Here is a 27237-nt window from a genome sequence, read left to right on the forward strand (position 1 = left end):
AAATCACAATAATAAAATCTGCAATAATGTATGTGGAATTTCATGCGCTGAGATGATTGACCTGATCTGAAATGAAAGCTCTTCACTGACTAGTGAAACAGCACTGCCAATATATCACATACAAATACTTAAAGAAGCCATTTAATTAGCAAAGACAGAAACATAAAACAAAAAAACAGAAAAGGAAAAAAGAGGAAAATTGACATTTGAGGTGCCAAATGTAATATCAGTCAATTTCTCAGTAAACTTAGAATCATAGAATTTTTCCAGGGTTGGGGGCTCCACTACCTCTCTGGGCAACCCGTTCCCGTGTTTCACCACAGTCATGGTAAAGAATTTCTTCCTAATATCCAGCCTAAACCTACCCTGTTTTAGTTTAAAACCATTAACCCTCGTCCTGTCACTGCTGTCTCTACTAAAAAGATTGTCCCCATCTTTCCTATAGGCTCCCTTTAAGTACTGAAAGGCTGCAATCAGGTCTCCCTGCAGCCTTCTCTTCTCCAGGCTGAACAAGCCCAACTCTCTCAGCCTGTCCTCATAGGAGAGGTGCTCCAGCCCTCGGATCATTTTTGTAGCCCTCCTTTGGACCCGCTCCAACAGTTCCATGTCCTTCTTGTGCTGAGGGCTCCAGAGCTGAACGCAGTACTCCAGGTGAGGTCTCACCAGAGCAGAGTAGAGGGGCAGAGTCACCTCTCTGGACCTGCTGGCCGCGCTTCTCTTCATGCAGCCCAGGACACAGGTGGCCCTCTGGGCTGCAAGCGCACATTGCTGGCTCATGTCCAGCCTTTCGTCTATCAGTACCCCCAAGTCCCTCTCAGCAGGGCTGCTCTCGATCCTTTCATACTCCCAGCCTGTATTGTATAATTTCACTTCTGGCACATGAATAGCCAGTAGCAATTTATGAATACTGCGTGAGACTTCTGAGGGCCTCCCTCTGTGTAGACCTGTGACAGGCTGACAGGCAGGGCTCGGAAGTACGGTGAATGGATCAGGAACAGCTTTAACCAATTTAGGGATTTCTAAGCCAGGTGGTAACAGTATGTTGAGTGCTTCTTGCAAACACACAATCCGAGAAAATCCAGTGCCAAAATTCCACGGCATTCAAGATCAGCAGAAAGCAAGCTTCAGAATACTGGCTATATTCCCCTACCTGGGTTCTCTTAGCATATCATACTAAACAGAATTAGTTTCAGGAGCAGTTCCGGCCTTACTCACAGTAGCTGGCACACAGAATAAAGAGTGATCTGTACAGGCATCTCAGAAAGCCGTGTATGTTCAGGGCCATATAGCAAGACAATAACCTGAGCTCAACAGGGCGAGGACAGGGGTTCCAGACATCCATCTCTAATGGTGTCTCCAAAAGAATTACCTCTTTTGTCTTTCAGTTGCTTATTTTCTCTAACTTACTCTTCACTTAGTTTTAATTTGGCTGGTAAAAGAGCAAATGCAGAGCACTTTGGAAACACTTTGTTGAAGATGGGGGATGCATAGCCCAGGCTGAAAATGACTGTACAAAACCTCTCAAAGCACTCAAACTCTTGAGGGAGTCATGTAAAGAATCAAAGGGGGAATTTCTTTATATGTATAGCAGGTTTTGTAGGAAGATGCCCAAATCAGGGAGTATTAGTGAGCTAAGGAAAATAAGAGACAGTCTAGAACCACTGGCAGGGGAACTTCTAGTATTTCTGGAAGCTTAAAAAAAAAATATTCCAACTCTAAATTAATCGGAGACACACATGAATCTATAAAGAAAAAAGACTTGAGAGTATTGTAAAAAACAGATTTGTAATTCATAGCCATTATTTGCTAAGAAAATAAGTATTTCATATTTTATGTTGAATAAGTTAAAAAATATTGTTGAAGTAGAAAAATTGCAGAGGTTGATTTTTTTCAGTTTGAGGTTTTTTTGCTTTTTTCTGTGACTTTTCTTTTTGAAAGGAAGGAATGTTACAAATTATTCTTTACTATTTTAAAATACTCTCCAGTTTTGTTAATTTGTTAAAGGCTACTGTTCTGAGAGATGTAAAGCAATTTTGGAAATACTGAGATAATTGTGATTTTTCCCAGCTGTACATTTCCATTAGGTATATGAACAAAGTTATTCCTTTGCTCCCATTTTTGATAAAAACAAAATAAAATTACATTAGAGGTATATAAAAGCTTAAAAATCCTCCCTTCTGGGGAAATAGTGAGAGATTGATGTTAATGGGTTTTGACCAAGAAAATGTGCCAGTTTTCAACAACCTTATTTTTATGACAGCATGAGAAGCTCCTGAATGAAGAAATTTATAGTGGAAATGTTGGCAAGAATTTACCTAACACTATTTAAATGATACCACTATGTTAAGAAATGCACTGGATACCAGACAGCTTTCTGTGGAAAATGATAAACATTCAAGGTCTCTGTAGGGAATCTCATCAGAGCTATTTTTCTTATTCAGAATAGTGGGTCTCTTTACTGTGATGTTGTTTTTACACATGATATATGGGAATAGAGATGAAAATAACATTTGTTAGCTGTTAAAATTTTTATTTCAACATACTCTATAGTACGTATTTACATAGTGCTAAATTAATTATTTTTTATTCCAATAATTGTCTCTGGTACAGCCTTTTTTATTTTATTTTCTCCCTTCTTTGAGAGTACAGATGTGATTAAAACTCTCAGAATTATACTGTTTTATCACTTGCATGCTGAGCTGCATGCTGGTAATAGGAAGTGCCCTGAATTAAATCTTAGGATTTTAGACTGGTTCTCAGTGAAAAAGTAAAACAGCATGAAAGTGACAGAGCAGGATTTACACCTTCCCACCCTCTCCTGTCCAAATCAGACAGCATTTTAAGCCAGAAGTTTTCACCTAGTCCATTTGGTATTAATTTGCATTGTTTTGCTATGTGAGCAATAGTTAGGATGTTTTCCAGATTCGCAGAAAAAATTAAATAGATATGTTATTTATAACTACAAATGTTAATGTAATATCTAATATAACTATTATGTGTATAGTTTTGTTTTCTGAGTGAAAACTTTGTACTCCTGATGAACTGTAGACAAATTTTGGTTTTGTTATTTAATCTGCCTATGCTTTTCTGCAGGGTGAGATCCAGCAGCTGTTGATTATAGCTGACCCCAGAGCTGCATATGACTATTGTGAGCATTATAGCCCAGACTGTGATTCCCCAGTGCCCAGTGCTGCTCAGGCTCAAGATCCTCAAGTTGATGAGGTGAGTAATCAGTCATGTATTACTAGATTTATTGCACATTAGTGACTGTACTGGATACAAGTTACCCAAGATGCTTTTACAGCTAAATGGTATGCGTTGTTCTAGATTCGAGAGAGGAAGGTTGCAGGAATGCATTCATTTTTGCTATCCACTTATTTATGTCAAACATTTGAAAGAACCTGTCACACTGGTATTCCAATAACCAGCATGCTCAATGAAGCTGAACTGTAATTCCTTTAAAAATGATAGCAATATGAGTTTGTTTAGTTGTACCTATTTGTTCTTCCTGTGTACCTTTATAATTTCACTGATGCTGAATACCATCAAATGACACATTTGAAAGATATGGGAGCTATGAATATTCTGCGATTGTAAACTACTTCTGCTAGAAATGGCACATGTTCTAATGAGCTGTGTCCAGTGTACAAATGCATGTACACACAAAATTATTTCAGCCAGCTCCACTCGTAGCAGGTAAATATCAACAGGGACGAAACTGTTGGAATTTTTCCCAGAAACACAAAAAATGTTTACAGAAACCATTTGTTACTGTAGACAGTTCTCACAGCCATCAGTAGAGTAATTCACTGAGGTCAAGATAGTTCCTCAGATAAGACCTCTTAGGGTCAGCAGTTGTATATATTGTTGTACAGATTCTAAATACTTGCATCAAACACTGTAAAGTGGAAAGCTTTTGCAAAATGTAACTAGTCTTCATAGAACTTGGCTCTGGATAGTTCATGTGCACTCAACTGTGTGTGATCTGATTGTTGTTACTGATTGCTCAAGAGATCACTATTTAAAACTTGCTGGATTGTTCTCAGATGCCTGCTTTGAGTCGGTTCTGAGACAGAGCTTTTCCTAATGTGATAATTTTGTGGTTACTACTTATTCTAGCTGACTGAAAATTATGTCATGAAGTGACTAAGGTCCATAGGTCCCAGAACTTAGTTCAAATGCACACCCATTGCATCAGAGGTATAGTTCAAGATGTGTCAAGTCAATTACACATAGGCAGAGGCCTTTACACTACATTACAGTGTAAGGAGCCTGATCACTTCATGAGGACCCTGTAGAACCTGTCTGTGTGCCTGGCTATGTGGATCTCCATGCACTATATTCCAGAAAAAAACCCAGACTGAAAGCATATTGTTGATATTTTACATGAAGAAAATAAAAGATAGCAAAATCAAACTGATTTTTTTTCTCATTATTAAATTCCAAAGAAATTTGAAAATTTGCTCAGGAACTTTCCTGGGTTTGCTGCTATGTGACTTAGCACTCTCATTCTTTTTCTGTTTCCTGCTTGAAGGTTTGAATAGGCTAGTGTTTTTCTACTTCGAAATAAGACTGAAGAGTAGTCAATCTAATAAACTGATCTTTGTGGGAAAAGTTGTTAAAATCATCCCTTGGCCTCTTTCTTGAAGAGGAATATATATAAATACTTAAAATCTTTTAACTAAGTTGAGAATACTGTCACCTCCAAACTCACATCAACTCCTAAGCAGGAGTTAACACGGCTTAGTGAGATTGCAAATATTTGTTTGCTCTGGCCACTGCTAATGGCAATGATGACTCCTGTCCTTTAGTGAAATGCATGTAGAGAAGGCTTGGAGTCCACAGAAATTAGCTGGGATCAGACTGTAGGTTCAAAATCTATTCGAGATTAAGAAGAATGAATACTTGTGCTTAGTTATTAGAAATGACTACTGGTGAATTATTAGAGTGTAATTAAATGTTTCCAAAGGATGTAGAATGTGAGTAAAATAGTCCAGGGATTACATTCCCTCGGTAATGGATGACTAGCTAAATCTCCAGCTGTCAAATGTTATGTTTATACTATATCAAAGCTGTTTAACACTAGCATCAGTTGAGAGCACTCATTTGTGGATTAAAAAAATAAGCCACATCATAATTATAAAAACTATATACACATATATAGTTATATGCTCATCATATAGAATTCCCAGTTGTATACTGCACATCTATTGAGAACAGTCTGTGAGCACCAGAGAAAGGGAACTATAAAATCAAAGAACTGGCACTGTTCTTCTTGTGCATCCTGAGTAGACATCATCTATAGCATAATGCAACTGCCACTGCAGCCAGCAAATATCTTATTAAATTCAGCAGCCTTTGCAAAAATGCTCTTGGGGTTAGTGGCTTTTTAATGTGTTTTTCTAAGGACTACTTTTTTGCTCTGTAATAACACATACAGTTTGTGGGAGCACCTACAGAGAAAAAAGTGAAATCAAAGATCTTAATTTGTAATGTATCATTTTTATATGAATTTGAAAAAATTTGAAAATAGCTAAAAGATTAAAAAAATGGAGAACTGCCATTTCTTTCTGCTTCTGTTTATTGCTCTGAGTGGTGTTTGAATCATTTTGATTTCTGAACTGAGACATGATTTGCTTGTTGCTGTCCATAAGGGTTATATGTGTTACTTTGTATGAATATTCCCAGTGAAGTCAATGTATCTTTTTAACATCTTGTGTAATAGTAATCTATTGGGGCACTAGTGGATGAAAAGCTGGACATGAGCCACCAATGTGTGCTCACAGATCAGAAGACCGACTGTGTTCAGGGTTCATCAAAAGAATTGTGGCCAGCAGGTCGAGGGAGGTGATTCTGCCCCTCTACTTTACTCTAGTAGACACCACCTGGAGTCCTGTGTCTGGAGCCCTCAGCACAGGAAAGAGATGGGCATGTGGGAGTGGGTCCAGAGGAGAGCCACCAAAATGATCTGAGGGCTGGAGCACCTCTCCTGCAAGGAAAGGCTGAAAGAGTTGGGGCTGTTCAGCCTGGAGAAGAGAAGGCTGCGCGGAGACCTTATAGCAGCCTTCCAGTACTTAATGGGGGCCTATAGGAAAGATTGGGATAATCTTTTTAGCAAGGCCTGTTGTGACAGGACAAGATGTAATGGCTTTAAACTAAGGGAGGGTAGATTTAGACTAGGTATAAGGAAGACATTTTTTACCGTGAGGGTGGTGAAACACTGGAACAGATTGCCCAGAGAGGTAGTGGAGGTCCCAGCCCTGGAAACATTCAAGGCCAGGTTGGACAGGACTCTGAGCAACCTGGTCTAGTTGAAGATGGCCCTGCTCACTGCAGGGGTCTGGGCTAGATGAGCTCTAAAGGTCCCTTCCAAGCCAAAGTATTTTATGATTCTATTCTGTGAATCTGAAATAATCATATTGGCAATTCTGCCAGCATAATGAATAAGCAATAGAACAAATGACTGACTGAATTGCCCAGAATTATAGAATTGTCTGCTAAATGATAAAAAATTAACTTGTTAAAGATAATTTGAGATGCAGCCTATCAAATCACATAGATAATTCATTCTAAGGAAATAAATGAAACAAGTCTTACTTATGTAGTGGAAAAAGTTATAGAAGATAGCAATTCTGATTTTTCTAAACTGTTGATTGCAAAATTAAGTAAGGCATTAAAAGACAAAAATATCATTACAGCCAGTCTATATGGAAAACAATGATTTCTAAATGACTCTTTGCATGTTTTGAGGAGATTATAAGTTTGATAGTGATATCTGATAGAATTTATAGACTTAAACCTTTGTAAAGCTTCTGATTTGTCAACATACGGTATTTGAATGGAAAAAAAAAAAAGCATGGCAAAGATAAAGTACCTGACAGACAGATTGAAATCTGGCTGCCTTATTTCAGAAATTACTATAAACTGAGAGTTACCACTGAATTACGTTTTTCGTAGTTTCTTAGGAATTGTGCTAGCAATATGGAAATGAGTGTAAAATGGATGGTATTAAAATCTGTCAGAGTTGTGATATTGCAGAGCAGTAAACAATGATGTTAACATAACTAAAGGCAAAGTTACACACATACAAGAAAAAGAAAGAAATGCAGGGCAAACATAGGAAATACACACTGCAATACAGGCTGCTTGCATGTGTTAATGTAAATACCTTTTGTGTGCAGCAGATTGTCCCCAACTGTGGGCTTCATCTGCTGCTATATCAGTGAAATTAATTTTGGGGGTACAGGATTTACCAGACTAGGATACTAATCAAACTGAAAGCCAACATGAAAAGATTACTGTTTAGCTAGATTGATTTCCTGGTTTGATCTCCTATGTTTTCACACAAACTCTTGTGTTAGAAAGAGGGTAAAAGAGACCACGGGGCTAAAGGCTAGGCAGGACTGTGTCTTTCAGGGTCATGTTTGGCTTAACCCAGCAGAAGCTGAAAATATTTGTTGGACAGTAGCCTTGAAAGATTTTGGTTATTGAAGTAGGGAAACAGTTTGTACATGAGCACTCAAAGCAAAACTGGCAAAAAAATGCAGTGCATGTCTTGATTTGTAAACAAAGGTTTAAGAACACAGATATGATACTACTTCTCTGTATGTAGTGGGTTGACACATATACTGGAACATCACATATTGTTTAGTCATTAGTTACGTGTTTAGTCATTAAAAGAAACATTGAAAAAATGGAAGTGATTCAAATAAAAGCTATGTAATTGTTGTAACTTTAGGAACTGGAAAACTTAATGTGTTTGACTTGTCCACAATAGTGACAAAAGCTTGAAACGTGTCTCAGTTCGTGCCGAGTTTCAGCATCCATGCAGGGACAGGAACGACTCTCACACATTGATGCAATGCACAGTCGATTCGATTCATTGGTCTGCTTGCGTGATTATATACGTTTTTCATATCTGCACACGCGATCACGCTTATTCGGATAGGCTACAGACATAAATCACGTGCTGTTCACGCACCCCATATTCCCTTATGATTGGTAACTATGCACTAACGCCAATAGCAGCAGACCGCCTCCATGTCCTTGAACACATCTTGTTTTTGCTAACCCACATCATGTTTATTCTTAGCTGTCCTTTCCAGCGGCCTGTTCAGTTATGCTAACTGTTTTGTTTGAGCAGCCTAGTCATGCTAACTCTCAAGCTACATCGACCCCAACAACTCCGCCTTTTTCTTTTCAAAAAAAGCTAAGCTATCTTATCATTGCCTTAAAAACATTTGCTCAATTTGTGTTAGTTGCATCACAAAAATTTTTTTCACAGCTACCTCTAGTGCCTTTTGGGTTATGCGTATTATACATGGAACCAATATAATCACTGCTTCCTCTACAAGTTCGCATATGCGAAGAACCTTCACAGAAAGAAAATACTGGATGCAGATAAATGGCGGGGGGGGGAGGGGGAGGGAGAAAGAAAGAAAGTTAGATAATTTCAGATAGGAAGAGATCTACTCAAATTTTTAGGAATGAAAGAACAAATGACCAAAATGGTGTCTCATATCTTCAAGCCAAGGACAGATACCTTTCTAAAAGTTTTGGGAAATGTCATTTATACTTTAGTTGGGTCAGTTACAGGGTGACTGTAAGGAGTTTTGAAGCCTGAAAGTATACAGGAGTTAGTCAAGGCGATCTAATGTTCCCTTCTGGCCTTACACCTCTGAGCCTTTGAATTATTGCAGACCAGAATAAGAAACTGATGCTTGACTTAGAGGAAAGAGACAAATTTTGTAATTGCAGAGCCTATTAATGTGTGTTTCTAACACTGACTACAAAAACCAAAGGAAGTGGTTGATTTTTTGTCAGCGAGAGAGTAAATTACGTTTGTAGAGTTACACCTGGGAAGCTGAATAGGATTTCTTTTTATATCACAACCCCTTTGTAGTCTCCTGGTAGGTTCACAGCCTGGGAATGGAGATATTCTGAAAAGCTGGATGATTTTTAGACCACTAAAGAAACATCTGGAGAGAAAGATCTGTCTAAGATGATATAGGTTTAAAGGCAGAAGTACTGTGTTTAATGCGTGTAATCCTCATTGCTCTAGGCAGTGTTTCTTTCTGCAAAGGAGCAATTAAATACCCAACTCTGTAGTTTTTTTGGCATTTCTTTCAATAGCAGTGCTGTCTTAAATGAGTCCTTTCCTTTTCTGTACTCATTTCCACCCTATGCTATCTTTCCAGTTCAACTGGTAGAATTGTTTATGCGTTTGTTGAGGGCAAGGTCTGAGACTTCATGTAGACTAAAAATAACTTACCAACCATAAAATGGGAAAAATTATGAAATTTATGGTAGTGATCTTCCATTAAATGAGCCTGAGGATGCATGTCACATCAGTGCAACATCAGCAGTGCAATATTTGCTTTTTAAAATGTTTGGGATTGTCTCAAGACCTTAAGACCTTGACTTTGCTTTCATACGTAGATTTAGTGGACGCTGTTTTGTAATCAGAGTGTCTTTACTGATGATGACTTACGTGCTTCATTGATATTTTCTTTTTCTTGTTACATTTTCTTTTCACCTTAGTATCATATTCAAATTGTGATTCGGGTGATGCAACAGAGAGGATTTCAATGCCTGCTTTTTGCTTGCAGTGTCCCTTCATCCCTGAGTTAAGTGCTGAAGTTACCCTAAATAAAGCTCAGGAAGAATAAAGCGTCATACAATGGGATTCACAAAAACAGCAAGCTGTGGATAAAGACATAGACCTAGCTAGCCTACAAAGGGAGGACATATCATATGTTCTACCCTTCTCTACAGGCTTAGTCAGCTGTGCTATCCTGATCCCCATGCCATTCTCCTACATAACCAAGGTCAACCTCCTGTACCCTCTTCCATCACCTTTCCCTTCCTATAGGGGGTTGGATAGGAGTGACCTAAGGACTTAAAGATAGAAGCTTTGGAGCTGGATGCTGTATTTCCACTTCCATTTTAATTATATTAGTTCCTTTCTGGATCCAAGTAACTGTGATATATGTTTATGCAAGATTTAACTGTGTAACATTTAACTACCTTTTGTGTACAGGCTCTGCAAAATCAATTTGGCTGTTTGCTAGAACCCTGGGGCTTTCTGTGGGCAGTTCAGGCTAAGCCATTAGAATAGAGATGCATGTAAGTGATATTCCTGTACAGAATGCTTTTATTCCTCTGTGTTTTGTTCCAATTTCATCAGACCTAACTGTCATTCAGTCTGAAATTTGAAAGTGGGAAAGCAGTAGATTAGTAGTAATATCCACACACTTTACTCTGTTGTTTATTATCATTTATTTCCACCTTCATGACATGCTTTAATTGAAGTATGCATCAGTTGTCCTTGTTCTTGCTTGTGAATAGCTACGTATGAATCTCCATAAATTGGCAAGTACAGAGTGATGACCTCAGCAGTTATCACTACACCAAAAAGGTGTTGCCTAGAAGTTGCTTAAAAAATTGTGCTGAATCTGTAGTTGCTTCTGGAGGAAAAAGAAGGGGTATCTGATTATAGAAAACATTCAAGTTTGAACACAGCAAGGGAGAGAGAGTACCTCCTAAATGGACCAAACCAAATCATTACTTGATGATCACAACTCTCAGTTCTCAGAAATTCCAAGCAAATAAAAGTCGTTGTGTTTAATTTGTAACAGGGAGGAGGTTGCCAGATTTTTAAGGAATGGATTGTATCCTGAAACATGTTCATTAAGTGTTGCATGTTATTGTCTTATGTCAGAAGAGAGTTCAGAATGTTTGGTGCAATCAAGTAGCTTTTAGATAAAGAGAATTACGTGGAGAGCAAACTGGCCAGGAACTTTAGAAAGTAACTAAAATAGTGTATTTGCATGATTTCATTGTAGTGTCACAGTCATTTTACCATACAAAATCTTCCTATGGCCTGCAAATTTTGGAGAGCTCTTATGTAGAGAAAGCAGATAAACTAAGGGGCAAAGAGCTGCAAAGAAGTAAACTGGTAGGAAGCAGGGAGAGGAAATGAGTCAGAAATGTGAGTTCTCTGTACTAGATTGTTATCCTTCCATCGTAGAATTCTACAGAACAAAGTCTGATCATTAACAATATGGTATCTTCACGAACCCTGCAATGTATCTGAATGGATAGCACCAGTGGCTCCATAGTAATTCATCCTGTCAACTCTAACATTCAGTGAGTTACTACTCACTAATGTTCATGAACATTGTGGCAAATAAACCATTTTGGTGAACAGTGTCTTTGGGAGGAAAGGGTCTTTTATTTTGTTGATTTTGTTTAAGCTTTTTGGGTCTCTTCTGCTGGGTTTTCTCAGAGGTTTTTTTTATACTGAGCTTCAAGATTTATTCAGCAATCATTATATTTGTTTCATGCCAAATGTATAATTATGTTTTATGGATCAAGTGTGGGGATGAAGTTGTATTTTAAATTATCAGGATTGCTTTTCCTAAGGAAGTTACGCACCTGGGCTTTTCTTATCAATACCTTGTGAATATTCTGGCCTCTGTCTTGTTTTCAAAACCCTTTCTACTGTAAATGGAAATGTATTAAATTCAGTTCCGGTTAATCACGTACGCTCAGCCAGCTCACAGAAATTAGAGCATGGAAAGCCAAACCTAGCCAGTCTTCATCTTCTTTGATGCTGGGCAGTATATTTTCTGGAGTGTCATCAGGTGCTATCAGGCTTTCAAATGTTCTCTTGGAAGATTCTTCTGCAACCCAATAAATCACACTGTGTGACTTCTGCTGAAGAAATTGCTCCCCGAAGGAACTCTGCTCCATTTATATTGGACCTATCCCAAAATAATCGATTACTTAAAGAAATTAAATGTTTGCTTTTAATGAAATGAACTTGGTAAAGGTGCAAATGGCCCCCAAAATATGTCAACTTGGAGGCTTCATGCGTCCTTTCAGACCATGTTAATTTACTGTCCTTTCAAGTGTCTGACTGATCAGAAAGACTAGCTTTCTGAGGAATACAGAAAGATAATTATTTCATGTTTAATTTCATCTTTAATGTCAAGTTCAGAACTGCAGTTAGCTAACTCAAGTATTGTTAAAAACATTGATCTTCCTAGCTCTCCTTTTCTTTGTATAGATATATAGACTTTTCATTTAAGCTGTTAACATAACAAAGATCCTTAGGTGTCTCGTTCTCCTTTTGACAGAGGCTGTCTTTGGAAGTTGAAGATTTTGTTCTTATGTCATTTTATCTCCTTTTATCACTTTTATGAACAATATACGGTCCATGTGGTAGAAGAGGCCGTCTTTAAAAGCTTTTAACTTTCCTTCTATGCTGACTGACATCTAGTATCATTTATTTATTTATATTACAGCATCTGATTTTAAAACTCTTGTTTTGCATGACGTCCTTTATTTTATTGCATTTTCTAAAGTGTTGTTGTGCCTAGAATGTTTCAAAGCCATCTTTGCCTCTTTAGCTAGAGAGGTGATTTAGCATAATCTTTAGGTTAATTGAGCTTATGATGGTTCCTTGGTTTAGCATTTAGATTGTTAGTTCCTTGTAATTTGGAGAGGTAAAACAAAAATTGCTAAAATATACAACTTGGAATGGAGGGATGGGTATTTACAGTATGGATAGCAGAAGAATCCATTTTCAAAGTAAGGCTGTCTTCAGAAAATTTAAGTCATTCCACAGCTGAAATAAACCTTGCATGCTGCTGATATTCTGCTTCTAAAAATCGCATGATGAAGAAAACAGTTCATCTCTCTAATTGGAATTGCATGATGATCTGGTACTGAAATATAATCACTCTGGTAAAGAAAGCATGAGGTCATAGTGGAAAGATTTTGTCCCGGCAAGAAACAGCAGGTTTTATTCTTCCTTTAATTTGTAAGAAAACAGTCATATGCAATATTCATTACAAGAATGGCTGTTCTGTATCTATTGGTGGTCTTACAAGAGAAGAAAGAAAAACAACAGAAAATTACATCACATTTGAAGTATGTTACCTGATGTCTCTTAGGTGAAATCCCTCACCAAGTTCCAGCTATTGTCCAAGTTGAAGATATAATTTTGAATCAATCTTTTTGATACTGATGTGAAATCACTGGGAAAGTTAATACAGTTGTATATATTTTGCTATTACTGTGAGCACTTTGTGAATCTCGTCTCTGTAACCATCCCATTATCTAGCAGTGTAAGAATTTCGGTAAACTTTCATAGACAGATCTCTTAAGCAGAACTGCAATAAAGCTGCACAGCTGTGGCAGGTATATTTTGCACTCGGCTAAGTCTGTACCCATAGAAGGATCATCAGAATGATCCACAAGCTGAATGCCCCTTTAAATCCCATTCCAGCTTCTTGATTCTCTGGCTGTGTTCCTGGCCAGTAACATCTTCCTTTGGTACATGGCTAACAGAACAAAGTATGCTCTCTTCAACTACACTCTTCATCTCTGTCATACATGCTTTCATTCCCTGCTTTGATTTCTTGCTAGAGTTAGTAGTCTTGACTAAATTTAGAAAGTGGCAGAAGATACTTTTCCATTTGCATTAATTAATTTTAAAATTCTAGATGCTCTCTTTTATATTTTCCAGAGTCTGCTTATTCTCTTTCTTTGATTAGCAGTGCAACCATGCCATATTTCCGTGAACTGCCCAACTTCTGCGAACTAATATCAAGGCCTGAGATAGCGTGGGTTTTGCACTCAGAAATGTTTGCATCCAAAATGTGAAGCTGCTTTTCTCAAGGCTTGTTGAGACCTCAACCTGAGTGGGTCATACCTCTGTCTCTGGTCATCTGAGAAAGGTGACCCTGTAGCTGTGTAGCTCCAGAAAAAGAAGGGATATGTGCCACATATCCAATCTTGACTATTAATGGCAGGGTAAGTGTAAGTTGCCAGCTTCGCAGCAGGTGACTAAAGCCCCGTTATTCACTCCATTAAATCGGTTCCTGGTGTTTGTTCAGTTTAGTCCTCATTTAACTGGCCAGTCCTTCACCAGTCCTGTTATCTCATCTTAGAAATGAGGAATAGCCTTTATCAGGTTGAGTTGATAAGAACATGCTGTGGAGTAAATCGTATTTCTAAAGTACATCTTTATACCAGTTAGGGGTGTAGAGATGCATTCCTCCATCTGGACAGATTGTGCCTCAGGAAATACACCTGGAAGTTTTTGCATCAGTATTTACTAGTTGCAACAAGACCTGTGCAGTACAGTACAAAACATATCATCTGTGTTTATTGGTTGGTGTGAAAGGCGAGGGTTGCTGGTCTTTCAGAAAGAAACATCTGGAACGGAACAAGTGCTAAGAGTAAGGTCTTTCTGTGTAGGAAATTTAGAGCTACTACATATTCCCACTTGTCCCCCTGGTATCAGGGGGACTACAAAATACTGCCAATTAAAAACTACTTAAATATGGTTTCAGCATGGTGGCCACATGTCCTCGCTTGTAGATTTAAGAACTTCCATAATGCCCCTCTGATATTATGCTCTTAAAAAGGAGGAAAAAAAGTCTGTGGAGATCTTCACTTGCTTGGCAGTAATCTGATTCCAGCATGGAAACTGGCGTTCCCCACTTCTCATCCTTTCCTGTTCTTTTTGTCTGTACGCCTGCGTATCGTTGCAATCCAAATGTACCTCTGTATTTGTGATAATATTTTGCATGCATTTGATTTTCTTTAATAGATATGTGAAGCACAATAACCCAAAAGTAAAGTATTTTCTGTGTGATTATGCATGATGCAATAGATCTCTCCACATACTCATGCTTTTTTATATGAGAGTTTTCTAGTTCTCATTCATGAATTTCTGGGTTTCCAAGCTATGGCTTTGGCAGATCTTTGCATAAATAACAATTTATTCATTGCTTTCTTTTTTAATGCTAACATACTTGGCACAGATATTTTTCCTTTTTTTTTTTTTTTTCCAGTCAACATTTCTGTTTAGTTTATGGCCTCTGAAGAACTTTTTGTAACCCACTGTTGTAGTTTTATTAGTCGCATAGTTGGCACAATTCAGCACAACCATTCAGCTTAACTTGAGAGAAGCCATACTACTGACATTTGAAAAACAGTTATAATAATGAGCAACACAGAGTTATATTCTAATTGTTAATTGGTCAAAATGAATGCGGGAAGGAATGCTTCCAGTTTAAGAATAGGTCTACAATGTTTAGTAAAAAGGAATCTATGTGTCTGGAAGTTATTAAAACAAACTGCTAACAGCATATTTAAATTTAAATCCAGCTAATGAAGCAGTAATTCTGTCCAAAATCTTCTTCCACTTATTCCATGGTATATTAGATGATATTTAACATGGGCAGTGTCTATTGTTCTGTTGCCAGTAAAAATTACATAGCAGAGTGTTTGATTCACAGAACCTCAGAATGGTAGGGATTGGAAGGGACCTCTGTGGGTCATCGAGTCCAACTCCCCTGCCAAAGCAGAGTCACCTAGAGCAGGTTACACAGTACTTCGTCCAGGCGGGTTTTGAATATCTCCAGAGAAGGAGAATTCGCAACCTCCCTGGGCAACCTGTTCCAGTGCTCCGTCACCCTCAGAGTGAAGAAGTTCTTCCTCATGTTCAGACAGAACTTCCTATGCTTCAATTTGTGCCCATTGCCCCTTGTCCTGTCGCTGGGCACCACTGAAAGGAGTCTGGTCGCACCCTCTTGGCACCCACCTGTAAGATATTTATAAGCATTTATAAGGTCCCCTCTCAGCCTTCTCTTCTTCAGGCTAAACAAGCCCAACTCCCTCAGCTTTTCCTCATAGGAGAGATGCTCCAGTCCCCTCATCATCCTCGTAGTCCTCCGCTGGACAATCTCCAGTAGTTCCTCATCTTTCTTGAACTGGGGAGCCCAGAACTGGATGCATATTCATATTGTTTGACTCAGGAAGCATTTAAATGTATGTAATGTATTGTGACTGGTAGGGCAGAATTTCTGAATTTGATGAGGTATATTCCACTAAAGAATTTTTTTTTTCTTGTAGATCAACCTAGTTTGCATTGACAGACGAGAAGTAAATCAGATTTTATGCTTTTGCACACATTTTTATAATTTCCAAAGAAATACAGAAATTTCAATTCTATTCTGTAACTATTTCAGAATAGAAATATCCATGTGGTTATTTGTTTTATTTACTTCCGTTATGTGTCTGCTTACGGTCTCGTAGAAACTCGACACTGTATTTTCTTTTCTGGATGTCAGTGGCATACTTTAGTAGAAACAAGTTGTACTGAGTTGCATTTCCAGAATTGCACAGGCCAGAAAACATGTTATTGTTTATTGCTCTCTGCTACTACCTGAAAGGAGGTTGTTTTGAGGCAGGTGTTGGTCTCTTCTCCCAACTAACTAGTGATAGGATGAGAGGCAATGGCCTCAAGTTGCATCAGGGGAGATTTAGATTGGATATTAGGAAAAATTTCTTTACTGAAAGAATGGTCACACATTGGAACAGACTGCCCAGGGAGGTGGTTGAGTCACTGTCCCTGGAGGTGTTCAAAAAACATATAGATGTGGCACTTCGGGATAGTAGGCCTGGTGGTGATGGGTGGATGGTTGGACTTTATAATCTTAGAGGTCTTTTCCAACCTATGATTCTGTGATTCTATGTTTTTATACATTTACACATCTGTAAAAATGTATCATCACTGCCCATGAGGCCCTTGGACAATACCATTTGCAAGTCAAAGATGTTTCATTGACTTCACTGGGATTAGGATTGAATCTTAATTTACTGAACAGGAAAGAGAATAATCACATATTACTTACTAGGTTTAAGTCTAAAATGCTTCTAGCTTTGAAAAGTATAAATAAAATCAACTTATTTTTGTAATGCCAGTGATACCACTGATGAAATCAAAACATTGCTTACTTTATATAACAGGCAGGTATAAAGTGCCAATGTGCTTCACAGAGAGGATATTCTCCACCTAAGATGATGTTTTGTTATTTAAGTGCAGTTTGAAGTTCTGTTATTAATGTGCAGTATAGTTTTGGACAATTACCAGAAGTGTGTTGCATTCTTTCTATGTGTTTATCAAATCTGATGTCTAAGTATATGTGCATGAGTGTAGAAATAATCAAAAGGACAAACAAAAGGCATCCAACTTCTTAAAAAAATCTGTATCTTCTTTTTAAGAAAAGCTGTTGTTCATGGTAGGACTCTGAGGAGTAACAGAAGGGATTTGGAAGTAATTAAGGCCTTTCAGTGTTAGTCTCATACTTCCCGAGGAAATGAACTTCATATTTTCTACACACAAAGGTCATAAGTACAAGAATTGTATCAAAAGGGTTTACGAGACAAAGCAGTTAAACTAGTAATTTGGTCACATGGTAGAATATATTTTGGGATATGGAGATCTATTTTAAGTATCATTCATAATTTCTTCTAAAATGTCAGTCTCTTTCTGATGCTGATGGTATTTATGACTTCTGTGAATCCTCAGAGTCATTTGGAAGTGCACTAATGAAACAAACAGATACTGTCTTCATTTTACAGAGTGATGCTGACTTGTAACAGGGGAGAGGAGATTTCTGAAGTGGCTAGTTCACATATGGCAGATTAGAATATTTCTTCCTAAGCCAGGGAAAGCAGACACTTGGCCGGATTCCACCTTCCACAATTCCACCTTCCTTTGGTTCCTCTGTAGCTTCAAGAGTGACAGGAGTAGTAATGTAGTTTAAAGGTGCCCTTTCTTCTCAGCTGTGATGAGTAGTGCTTGGTGCGCATAGTATCTAGACCATTATCTTCATGGCACAGCCAAGATTACAGCTCAAGAGTTCCTGACTCTGTGGATCATGTTCGCAACACTACACAAGCCAATTATAAACCCATTTTATCTTGTAGAAATTTTGTGGGCCAAATCTTCATTTGATACTAGTTATTATAGATACAGATCTATGGAGCATTTTACAGCAGCCGAGGATCTGACCTTTGAATGAAATTAAACCAGTGAAGCATTTGCTTAGGCAATGTGTATCATGGAGCTGCCCTGGTTTTGAGAACTCTCCAGCAAACAAGAGGAGGATAGCCATGGTTATTTGAGTTGTGACCTCTTGTAGCTCAAGTTATTTACCCTATTCATGTCAGATATTGGCGTCTCTCTGCTCTTCTGGCCACCTGAAAAAAGACACAGGTAAAAGAGTATAGGTAAAAAGAGGCATTATTTGCGATTTAAAGATTAAATAAATATATGATTTCACAAAGGTCAGTTGGCACTCCCAGTAATCCAAATTATAGTTGATTCTTCTGTGCAGTCCAATAAAAGAGAGGTTTTTTCTGGCACTACTAGTTTTTTTATTACTTTTGTATTGTGCTTTGAAAGAAATAAAAATTTGTATTTTTTTCCCTCAAATAGATAACTGTATTGAATTGTTCATACTATCTTAATTTTCCTAAACTTCACTCCGAAATAAAGCTTAAGATGCTTTCAAGTATTGCTAATCTAGTTTGCTACCACTAACATGAGAATGCCTGATATTTTTCCATTTATAATGTAGTACACGCCAGAAGATTTTGTCGAATATGACTATGAGTATGGGGATGCAGATTATAAAGAAACTGATTCTGTAACAGAGGGACCCCCACTGTTCGAAGAGACAGTAGCACAAACAGAGGTAACAGAACCTGATCTGTTTGTTGTGTGGTGTCCAGCTGTCCCCTGCCACATGGTTTGTCCATTTGTGTCTTCTGTATATAAGCTTAATGCTTTCCTTTCACTCATTTCTTTACTCTGTAGCTGTAACACTTGCTTTCAATTAGAGATGGAAGTTCTCACGGCTGATAGCATTCAGCTCACATTTGGTTACCCTTCTTACGTTCATGCTTTCTCAGTTTTCTTTTCATTTTATTTATGTTTTCCCATTCCATCTTTCGTAACGTTTGCAGAAAAGGAAAACCATGGTCAAAAAGAAGAAGAGGACAGTGGCCGCTAGCTCAAAGGACAAACCCCAAAAGGCCACAACAAAAAAATCTGAAAAATATGCATCCAAGAAGAAGAAAAGTTATCAAGCAGCAGCAAAAGGCAAACTAGGGGTAAAGGTCGCCAAGAAATAATCAAGATCTTTCCCAGGCCAAGACTGGAAGATCTCTGATAATAAGCAAAAATATACCTAACCCCACTAGATGAGTACATCTGGCTAATACCATAACCTCAGTAAAAGTGATAACTCTTGAATTTTTCCTGCAGGATTTTTTTTTAATAATGTACCTTTCTTTAATAATAGGCAAACGTTGTTGATGGATTTGAAGAGTATAGCATAGCTGAAAATGACTATGGACCCCAGACAGAAGCTCCCTCAAGAACTACTGAAGCAAACGAGGTAATAAGGACTCTTGAGAAATGATAGGCAAAAATACTTGCCCACCAGGTGCAAATGATTTAAAAAGCACAAACACATTTTAAAAGGATGAATGTGTGTCTGTTTAAATATACATATCTATACATAACAGCAATTAATGCAATTTTATGCTTTTTCAGCCAATATCAGAACATACTATTTTCTTGGGCAGAAATCCCATTAATTCTGTAGAGATCTGCTGAATCTTTAGACTGCAGGGTTTGTGATTCTGGAAATTATTCAGTGATAAATGCTGTGGGAATGCAGGGTTATTGCATTCAGTGTGGATGTGCATGGAGCTATGTCTAGTATAAACTAGGTTAAATACTAGACATAGTTCTCCTAATCTAAGAGGAAGTGAAGTCTCTAAATTTTCGCGTAACTTTTAAGATGCAGCATAAAATGAGTCTAACACAAGGCAAAGAATGGCTACAACCATAGCAGCATATTGGAGTCAGAAGCTATCATTTCCTTTTAATAGTTCTTCAGCTAACAAAACCAAATTATTTTGCTTTTCACTGAGGTTCTATGAAACATTGTATTTTGAACTGTCAAAAAAGATAAAATTATTATTATGATTTATGTCAGAAACTACGTTTTTAGAAAGCCACAATGACAAGCCTAAACATTATTTTGCTAAGATTACTACACCTAAAGCCAGTGTTGATTAATATGCTTGCATATTAATTAATGCTAGTTTTAGAAAAATGATGGCTGATTATAAGAAATATTGTTTTCATTGTATTTTACATTTTGCTTTCAAAATGAAGATACGTTGCTTAAAAGATGTACAAAACTGCCTACTACCCTCCCCCCCAAACATTTGAAAAAACAAAAAAGGGTCCACATTTGTTTTTTGATTTTCCCTTTATGCTTCTTGGAAAGTGAAGGTGAATTAAGACATATTTTACTCATTCTACTATAAACTGATCATGTGTTAAATCTCGTGTTTACTTCTTGCAAGTTGATTGACAGAAGCACATTTAAATCATTCTGTTTCTTGGGCAATTATAGGCCAATGGTACAATAGTACAGTTGTTATGATGTAGATCCAAAGTGATAAATGCTTTCCTTAGTGAAAACAGTTCTGCATAAAGGCAGGATTTGGCTTAGAATTGGTCCAGATCTGCATTTACTCTAGCTATAAGGCATAAGTTGTAGTCCTTTAGCTAATGGAATTAGGCAACTGTTAAATCAGAATCTAGCCTTCTATTTTAATTGTGATATAGTTCAATATTGTGCTTAGATTAATGTATTTTTAATTACCCTGGATATTGATTAGCATCTTAATATATTTTTTGTGATTGTACTAGTTCATCATGTCTGACCATCTAGAATATCTGTCTCGTATTAGGAATATCTGCACTTCTATTTCTTTCAAAATTGTTCTTTCAAGAGACCTCTGTAATAGAATAAAGCAGATCTTTATTTTTTTCACAAATGGTTTTGTACATCTCAAATATATCATTCTTTTAAACTGCTTTGGTGCTTCTAAGTTGGTTGCTTGGTTTGACAGTTTATATACTTGAAGATGTAAACTTAGATTTCAGAAATGTTAAAATTAATCTGAGTTTTGCAGGTGGAATTTGCCTCAGCCAAAAAGTGTATAAATTACCATGACAGACACGAACCATAACTTTTTGAGTGATAAATAAACTGCAAAGTCATTAACAGGAGAAAAGAAATTTAAACATTTAGCTCAGCATTGGTATTTATAGACACAAAATAATAAATAAGGCTGGACTTAACTAAAGTGATGCTTGCACTTCCTTTACATTGTTATTGTAAACAGGTCTGAATTTATTCACTGCTCATTGCAGTTCATGTGTTTATTCATGAATGCTTGTAACTGTGAAACCAAGCAGGGAAATTTAGCTATATTTGGCACTAAAGTAACATTAAGTAAGCAGTACACATAGCCTACTGGATATATTGAATTCACTGTTTTTGGAAATAAAAAAAAAAAGGCGTATGAAAGCATTACTTCTTTATACAGCTTATACAAAGATCTTTTAATTACTCTGAAAGGCTGGACTTCCTTCAGACTCTAATTAAAAGACAACATGCTGTAGTTCTACTGTTCTTTCTTTTGACAAGTCATCATGGTTGATCGGCATATGCTTATATTGCTTTACTAACAAAAACTCACGTATTCCTCCTATTCCCAAATCTTTGCTACTGATATGAATAGCAAAATCCTGTTGAAGAAGTATTTGCTGAAGAATACATAACTGGAGAGGATTATGATAAAAAAAATGAGGAAACTGAATATGGAAGCAGAGGAGTAGACCTCAGTGAATCTGATCTGCTGGTAGATGGAGATTTAGGCGAATATGATTTTTATGAATATAAAGAATATGAAGAGAAACCAACTGATTCCACTAACGAGGAGTTTGGTCCAGGTGTTCCTGCAGAGACCGATATCACAGAAACGAGTGTAAGTTGATTGAAGGCATAATGCAGATTAATGTAATTAGCAATTCTTTTATAGTTATACAGTCTCAGTGCTGTACAGAGCCTGATCCAGAGCTCCTTGTACATATTAGATATATTCCCACTTCTGATAGGCTTTGGGTCAAGCTTGTTTTAGTAACCCTGTAATTTCATTTTTATTAAATGCAGGGGTTTTGTTCCTTTTGGTGAGGGATTAAGGGAGGGTTGAAGATGGGAGGGAGAGAAAAGAAAAGGTGGAATTCCAAAAATAAATGATAAAATGAACAGTTTAAAATTTTTTTCTAAACTAAAGCTAAAGCTGGAAAGAATATAAGTTCTAATGCAAGTGCAAGTACCATAATTAATATTTTTGTATGGTTACCCTAAGAAGTCGAAATTCATATAAGTGTCCAGAATCCTGTGGCTTCTGCTACTTTCCAAGGAGAATATTAATGAGTGGGAAGGTGAAGGTCTGAACGCTTTCAGGAAAACAAGCTTAGTCAATGGTGACAGGTTTATGACCTTGCAGGAGTGATTTACAGCTCAGTAGATATAAAGAAAGATAGGATGACATGGTGGATCCTGTGAATCATGCTCTTTTTTGTGTGTTTTATAGCTCTCTCTTTCCTTCTGACTTGATCACAGGCTTGACAGCAAGGCTTTAATTTTCCTTTGGTTGTGCCAAGATCCTTGTTTACCAGTTTACAGACATATTAGAAAACATATTAGTTTTCTTTACGGTGGAAGCTGCAAAGAAAACTAATATGACTAGGATTGGAAGCAAAATTAATTTCCACTTGGATTTTTAATTGGGAAGGCCCTGAACATAGTAGGAAGGGAGAATTTTGGTTGCAGTATTTCCTCAGTCTTATCTTTATTTTCTCCTCACAAACTACAAACTTCAGTTTACAAAGGATCCAAGAAATAACAGCAAATGCTGTAAGGTTGCTTTTCTCTGCCAGCCTTGAAACCCATACTTCTGTATTTCGTTTATCACTTCTTTTTAATCCCTGTTGGAGTCATTGTATTTTTTAATGATCCTTATCTGTGCAATGTGATACAAGCTTACTTTTTTCCTTTAAGCACAGATGGGAACACTGTAGCAGAATGACACAGAAAAGGTCAGATTATCTGCAAAGCAAAGAGCCCATAAGGCACCACTTGTGCCTGAATTAAGCAAATGACTGTGTAGACTGTATCCCCTGGTATAAATTTCGACTTCAAATGCCTCACTACAAAACTGAAGGAGTCAGGAAGTGTAAATTAGAACCCAGGCTGTGACCTGTGCCAGCTTTATTACAACTTTCATTTGCTGACCCAGATACATCATATCATTTTCCTTTGACATATGGAGGTTGTCCTGATTTGGTTAAAACAAGTGAAGTTCTACCTTTGATAAAAAAGGCAAGATGAAAAGTAACTTGAAACTTTCAAAAAAGGGGCAGTGATTCTAAAGATGGAGATGCGATGTCATTTTTACAACCAATTTTCATTAATATAATGAAACATATTTACCTATACCTTTTTGCTACTTGATTTTTATGAACTACTGCATTGTTACTGGTGAGATCCGTGCCTTTATAAATCAATAGAAAACACACAAGCCATTAATCTATATCTCTGTTTTTCCTTTCCAAAATATTTCATATTGAAATAGTGTAATATCATCAACATTTTCAAATCCATACCTATTTTAGTGTAAATGTGGAATCACTCTACTAAAATAAAAATAAACATTTCAAATTTTTGTCTGATCAGAGCTAAATTTAATTTCTAGTTTGCAGTGGATTTCTTAGCAATCAAGAGAGGTACTTCTGAAGAAAACTACCTATCTCCTGGTCTGAAGAAAAAATTAGTTTCTTCTTCTTTGTTTGAAACTAGAATCTGTCTGTGTTCTGTCAGTAGCATGTGTTATTGACCTATTGTTTTAGGTACTTCTTTAATCTTAATCCTGAACCAAAACCTTCCCATAGAGCTGATCCTAAAATAATTTTGCAGTTGATGCTAATTCCTGCACCTAGGAGGCATAACTGGCTATCCATGAAATATTATTTAATGTTTGCAATGCCACTTAACACCTTTCCCATTTGTGCCATGAAGTCACAGACTCTTCTCAGACCTTTGTACATGTTGTGGATGTCTAATGAATAAAATTATGAGCTTGAAGGGTACTGTATGGGACCAAGGGATCTTTCTTTCCAGTTTGCTTTAGGTTTGCTTAACTCAGAAAGCCATGAAGAATCATTGTTAACTGCCAAGCATATGTCCATTCAAATAAGAAAAGAAACAACTTTGTGGCTTGCAGAGAAATTTTAGATTCTTAGTCTGAAGTCCTGATTCAAACCATTGGATACAAACTATTGCAGCTCATTGGAAAGCTACAAATGGACAATATCCAATAATTTGAAATGTATGTGTGCAGGTTTGACATTTTCCATTTCTCATGTATTATATATTTTTGATTGATATACTTTGAGCCTGTGATGTGTTTTTCATAGCACAGATCAATTCCAGCTTTAGCTTTGAGGTAGAAGTTGCTGCAGTTCTTTATTGTACCAGGTCCTTAGACCTTCTACTTATTTTCATTTTTGGGGCTGTTTTTACTGGCCAGGTGACTGGACATGGGGCTTATGGAGAAAAAGGCCAAAAGGGAGAACCAGCTGTGATTGAACCTGTAAGTACGGATGTGGGTGAGTTTTTCTTTAGTACTATATAATGTATGTACACTGTTGATACATCATTATCGAGCCATTTTGTTCATGATAGGATGACAGTAATGTTATTCGTGATCTCTGAAACAATCCACTGCAGTGTGGACGGTGTAAAAGTCGTAACACACAGTAAGTAGCCTGTTCAGCCTGCTCCTTTGGTTACACAAAGGACTAACCACATGTTCCTTAAAACAAGGCGATTCTAATTGCACAGAGGAAAACAGCATAGATCTGCTCTTCAGGCCATTTAGTAACTACAGCTTGGACAGACCTACAGAGATAGCTTCCAGCTTAGGCACAGGTAACACTGTAACTACAGCTTTCAACAAGGGCAAGGAAGTCCGTCTGACAAGTTAAATGCTTGTATGGTTAACCTGTGCTGGTGCAATCAAACTGCTAAAAGTTTAATTAAATACTTTCTTCGGAGATTACAGCTTGGTCATAAGCAAGATAATAGATCAGTAGCTTACAGAATTTCTCTCATCTTTTAATAGTAGTATAGTAACTAAGCAGCTTTTGGGGTAGGACAAAGTTATACTGTAGCGTCATGTGTTACAGTTAGAAACTAAAATGAAACTGAATTTAAAAGACAGCATAGATTATACAAAAATAGTAATTTTATAGTATCTAGCAGGAGTTGAATGCCAGTGTGGTTTACTCTTCTAGAATTTTCAAGATCTGCTTTCAAATATGTATTTGACCCAAACAGAAATTAAAGTTTAATCTGGTTTTTGTTTCATAGAAAAGTAGGTACAGAAATATCAAGGAAAAAAATTAACTCAAGTTGAAGCCTGCCAAAATACTATGATGTGTCATTGTTACCTAAATATTAAAGGTCTGGATTCTGTGATCCATAAGCTCCCTGTTAATTCTATATTTCTACCTCAGGATTAGCATTTGGTTACATTACTAATCACCATAGTTAAAGGACTACAATAGTGAACAACTTACAAATCAAGATTGTGACCTCTCAGCTGTGATCTGTGAAGAAGCTCAGAGTGTGTTAGCTCATAAAATACACGGCTTTTTTAAACCATTTCGAGATGCACTTAGTTTACATCCATAATCCTGAAGAGGGATCCACTGCCAGTCTCCAAAATTGTTGGACTTCACTACAGCTATCTTCAACCTTGTTTTTCCAGCCCTCCTTCCTATGGAAGGCGAAGTACATGTGAGGATCGTGTATTTGTAGGTCTTACCATGACCTGAAATCTGGACTAGCGTCTGCACTCAAAAGAAGGAACTAGGAGGTGCTATAAGACCCACAACACAGAAATTTCCAGAGCGATTCGCATCAAGTTCTTCAACAGCATTAAAAACAAAAAGAAAAAAAAATTTCTAATCAAATGGTGTGAGATATTTCCAGCCTAGAAGTCTTTCTCACTTTTAAAGCCACAGAACAATTCAGATTCCAATTCTAGTAACTGTGGAGAGATCTCCAGAAAAGTTAAGACACTAAGAAATATTAACTTTAGTAGTTTAGCTAGAAAGATGTTTTATATTTTTCTCCAATAAACAACCAATTTAGTCTCTTTTTTCATGCCTCCCTAGGGTATGCTTATTGAAGGACCACCAGGACCAAGAGGACCTGCTGTAAGTAGATTAATCACAATTTCCCTTTATTGCCATTGATTTATCCACTGTGCTTTGGTATTCATGAGTTAACACAATTAATATTGATCTTATCATGGTTCCCAAATGGTATAGTGGAATTAAAATTTTTAGAAGGGATTAAAAAATGTTCATCTCCAGTATTTTCAGTGACAGCATGATACAAGCTGAGTGCACATGAAACTCAAACTTCTGAATGTTAACTACAAATCTTTGTAAGAAAAAAGTATGCTGCCTTATAAATTGTTTTATCCAAAAATATGTTCAACATAACTTTCCAGAGAAAAAATAGTTAAAAAATGCTGTTAGCCGTCATTCAGCATAATTGTGTCATTCATTGTCCATAGGGTCTCACAGGTCCCCCAGGTCTACAAGGTCCTGTTGGTCCTCCAGGTGACCCTGGTGAAAGGGTAAGTCAAAATACAGATTATCCTGGATATTTATGGTATGTCTTGCTCTAATTGCTACAAGAGTAAGTGGGTTAGATCTTGATATGAAATATATACACATAGGTTAAGAAACTTCAGTGGAACTGAGGGTGATTTACTCAGTTGAGCAAATCAACTGAGAATCTGGACCAACATTTCCTTAGTAGTAGAAGTATGTACTGTAAATACAGGAAAAAAGTTGCGTTCCTATTTGTCTATATTTCTCTGGTTTGATGTGAATTACTTTAAAATATAATAAAGCAATAGCTACAAACATTTCATATGGATTTGAGTTTTTAACAAATCAGCATGACCTGAGCTATAACATGTAGAGATACAGAGAAGAACAAGCTCTGCAGAGTCAAAATACACACGGAAATATTGAAAGTGATGAATAATATTTAGATGATCTAGGCAGAATTTATTTGCCACATTAAATAACATACTACATGAGAAGCCTATCCAGTCGTTAATATAATTAAAATTTAAGCAATTATTTTAGTCTGATGTGTTCTCACAAGCCTTTTCTTAATGCCACAACTGACACAATTTTGAAACAGCCTAAATATATTGATTTGAGGAAAATATGCTGCAAAAAAACTTTCCGGACTTTTATCAGTGATAGTTTACTGATGAGTCTAGCATGTTCATGCTGTATTTGTGTATAGAAGATGTTGAGAAGATGCTATTCATCGCTGAATAATGAGATAGTGTTAAAATCCCAACAATGCTTTAGTCGTCAGCATCCATACTTCTTTTATATTTCTCTCC

The 27237-nt window shown here is 37.0% G+C and overlaps 1 protein-coding gene across 3 annotated transcripts in view; it reads left to right on the top strand.

The window, feature by feature from the left end:
- Nucleotides 1-27237, top strand: part of COL11A1 (collagen type XI alpha 1 chain) — a 164123-nt gene that overhangs the window by 33916 nt on the left and 102970 nt on the right. The window contains exons 5-12 of one of the 3 annotated variants that reach the window (XM_075422261.1): nt 3094-3222; nt 18444-18560; nt 18832-18978; nt 19170-19265; nt 21475-21720; nt 24328-24390; nt 25979-26020; nt 26386-26448. In XM_075422261.1, the coding sequence (XP_075278376.1) occupies nt 3094-3222; nt 18444-18560; nt 18832-18978; nt 19170-19265; nt 21475-21720; nt 24328-24390; nt 25979-26020; nt 26386-26448 (903 nt within the window). The remainder of the gene's footprint in view (nt 1-3093; nt 3223-18443; nt 18561-18831; nt 18979-19169; nt 19266-21474; nt 21721-24327; nt 24391-25978; nt 26021-26385; nt 26449-27237) is intronic. The other 2 variants (XM_075422263.1, XM_075422262.1) reach the window with 2 other exon arrangements.

Source organism: Opisthocomus hoazin, chromosome 6 (genome assembly GCF_030867145.1).
Source record: "Opisthocomus hoazin isolate bOpiHoa1 chromosome 6, bOpiHoa1.hap1, whole genome shotgun sequence".
Taxonomy (NCBI): Eukaryota; Metazoa; Chordata; class Aves; order Opisthocomiformes; family Opisthocomidae; genus Opisthocomus; species Opisthocomus hoazin.